The sequence below is a fragment of the Camelina sativa genome, unplaced genomic scaffold (assembly GCF_000633955.1).
Source record: "Camelina sativa cultivar DH55 unplaced genomic scaffold, Cs unpScaffold02566, whole genome shotgun sequence".
NCBI classification, from domain to species: Eukaryota; Viridiplantae; Streptophyta; class Magnoliopsida; order Brassicales; family Brassicaceae; genus Camelina; species Camelina sativa.
Genome location: NW_010923677.1, coordinates 1 through 1,152, shown reverse-complemented (window position 1 = coordinate 1,152; position 1,152 = coordinate 1). Strand labels below are relative to the sequence as shown.

Below are 1,152 nucleotides of genomic sequence, written 5' to 3'. Positions count from 1 at the left end.
TGGGGATGCGAGCAGTCCCAAAGACAATGATAGATCAGTGGACGATTTTCTCTTGATCTTACTTCGTGCTCTTGATAAGCTACCTGTGAATCTCAATGCTCTCCAGACTTGTAACATTGGAAAGTCGGTTAATCATTTGCGGTCACATAAGAATTCAGAAATTGGGAAAAAGGCAAGGAGCTTGGTTGATACATGGAAGAAACGTGTTGAGGCAGAAATGGATGCAAAGTCTGGATCCAATCAGGGTGCATCTTGGCCTGGAAGACCTCGTCATTCTGAAGCCTCTCATGGAGGTAGACATTCAGGTGTATCCGCTGATGCAACCAAGACTTCATCATCACATTTTCATCCGTCTAAGTCTGTGTCCGTCAAAATACCGTCAGAGAACAGCATGAAGTCTGCAACTACATCTCCAAGTTCAACTAGATCAGCCCCATCACCTGGAACAGGTGTAGCTGTTGTTAATGACGGGCAGCAAAGAAATACTGGGCTGAGCAGGAGTTTCTCATCACAAAGAACTGCACCTGAAAAAACTTGTGAAGTACCGATGGCCGAAGGTTGCAGTAACAAGTTGATCGTGAAGCTGCCTAAACGTGGCCGTAGTCCAGCACAGAGTGTTAGTGGAGGTTCCTTTGAGGATCCTGCAGTGGGTAATAGCAGAGCTCCGTCACCTGTTCCTTCAGAGAAGTATGATCAGTTTGACCGAAACATGAAAGAAATGAATGATACATATCGAGCTAATTTTAGCCCTGATACTAATACCGAGTCTTCGCAGAACAATGATCTTAAAAATCTATCAACAGTTTCAGATGAGATTGCTGGTTCCCCTTCTGTTAATGCTGGTGATGAGCATGGAAAGGCTGTTAATGATTCTGGTAAAGTAGCAGGAACTGCCAAACCCACTTCTCCCACGTTGGGAGATGACGCTAAAACTGGGAAAAGGCATTGTGGATCACATAGCTCAATGAATGCGTTGATTGAAAGTTGTGTCAGGGACTCCGAGACAAATGCATGTATGGCTGGTGCGGATGATGTTGGAATGAATCTTCTAGCTACTGTAGCTACTGATGAAATGTCCAAATCCCCTGTCGCATCACCCTCGGTATCCAGGGTTTCAGATTCCAAGATGAATGATAGCTCCATTGCAGAGAA

At 44.9% G+C, this 1,152-nt stretch overlaps 1 protein-coding gene across 1 annotated transcript; it reads left to right on the top strand.

Moving 5' to 3' along the window:
- Window positions 1-4: 4 nt before the first annotated feature.
- On the top strand, window positions 5-1,147 carry LOC109131700 (the record flags this gene model as incomplete). The annotated part of the gene is made up of 1 exon (XM_019242873.1): window positions 5-1,147. A coding segment is annotated over one exon (1,143 nt), but the record flags the coding sequence as incomplete, so codon positions are not given.
- Between the last annotated feature and the right edge of the window lie 5 nt (window positions 1,148-1,152).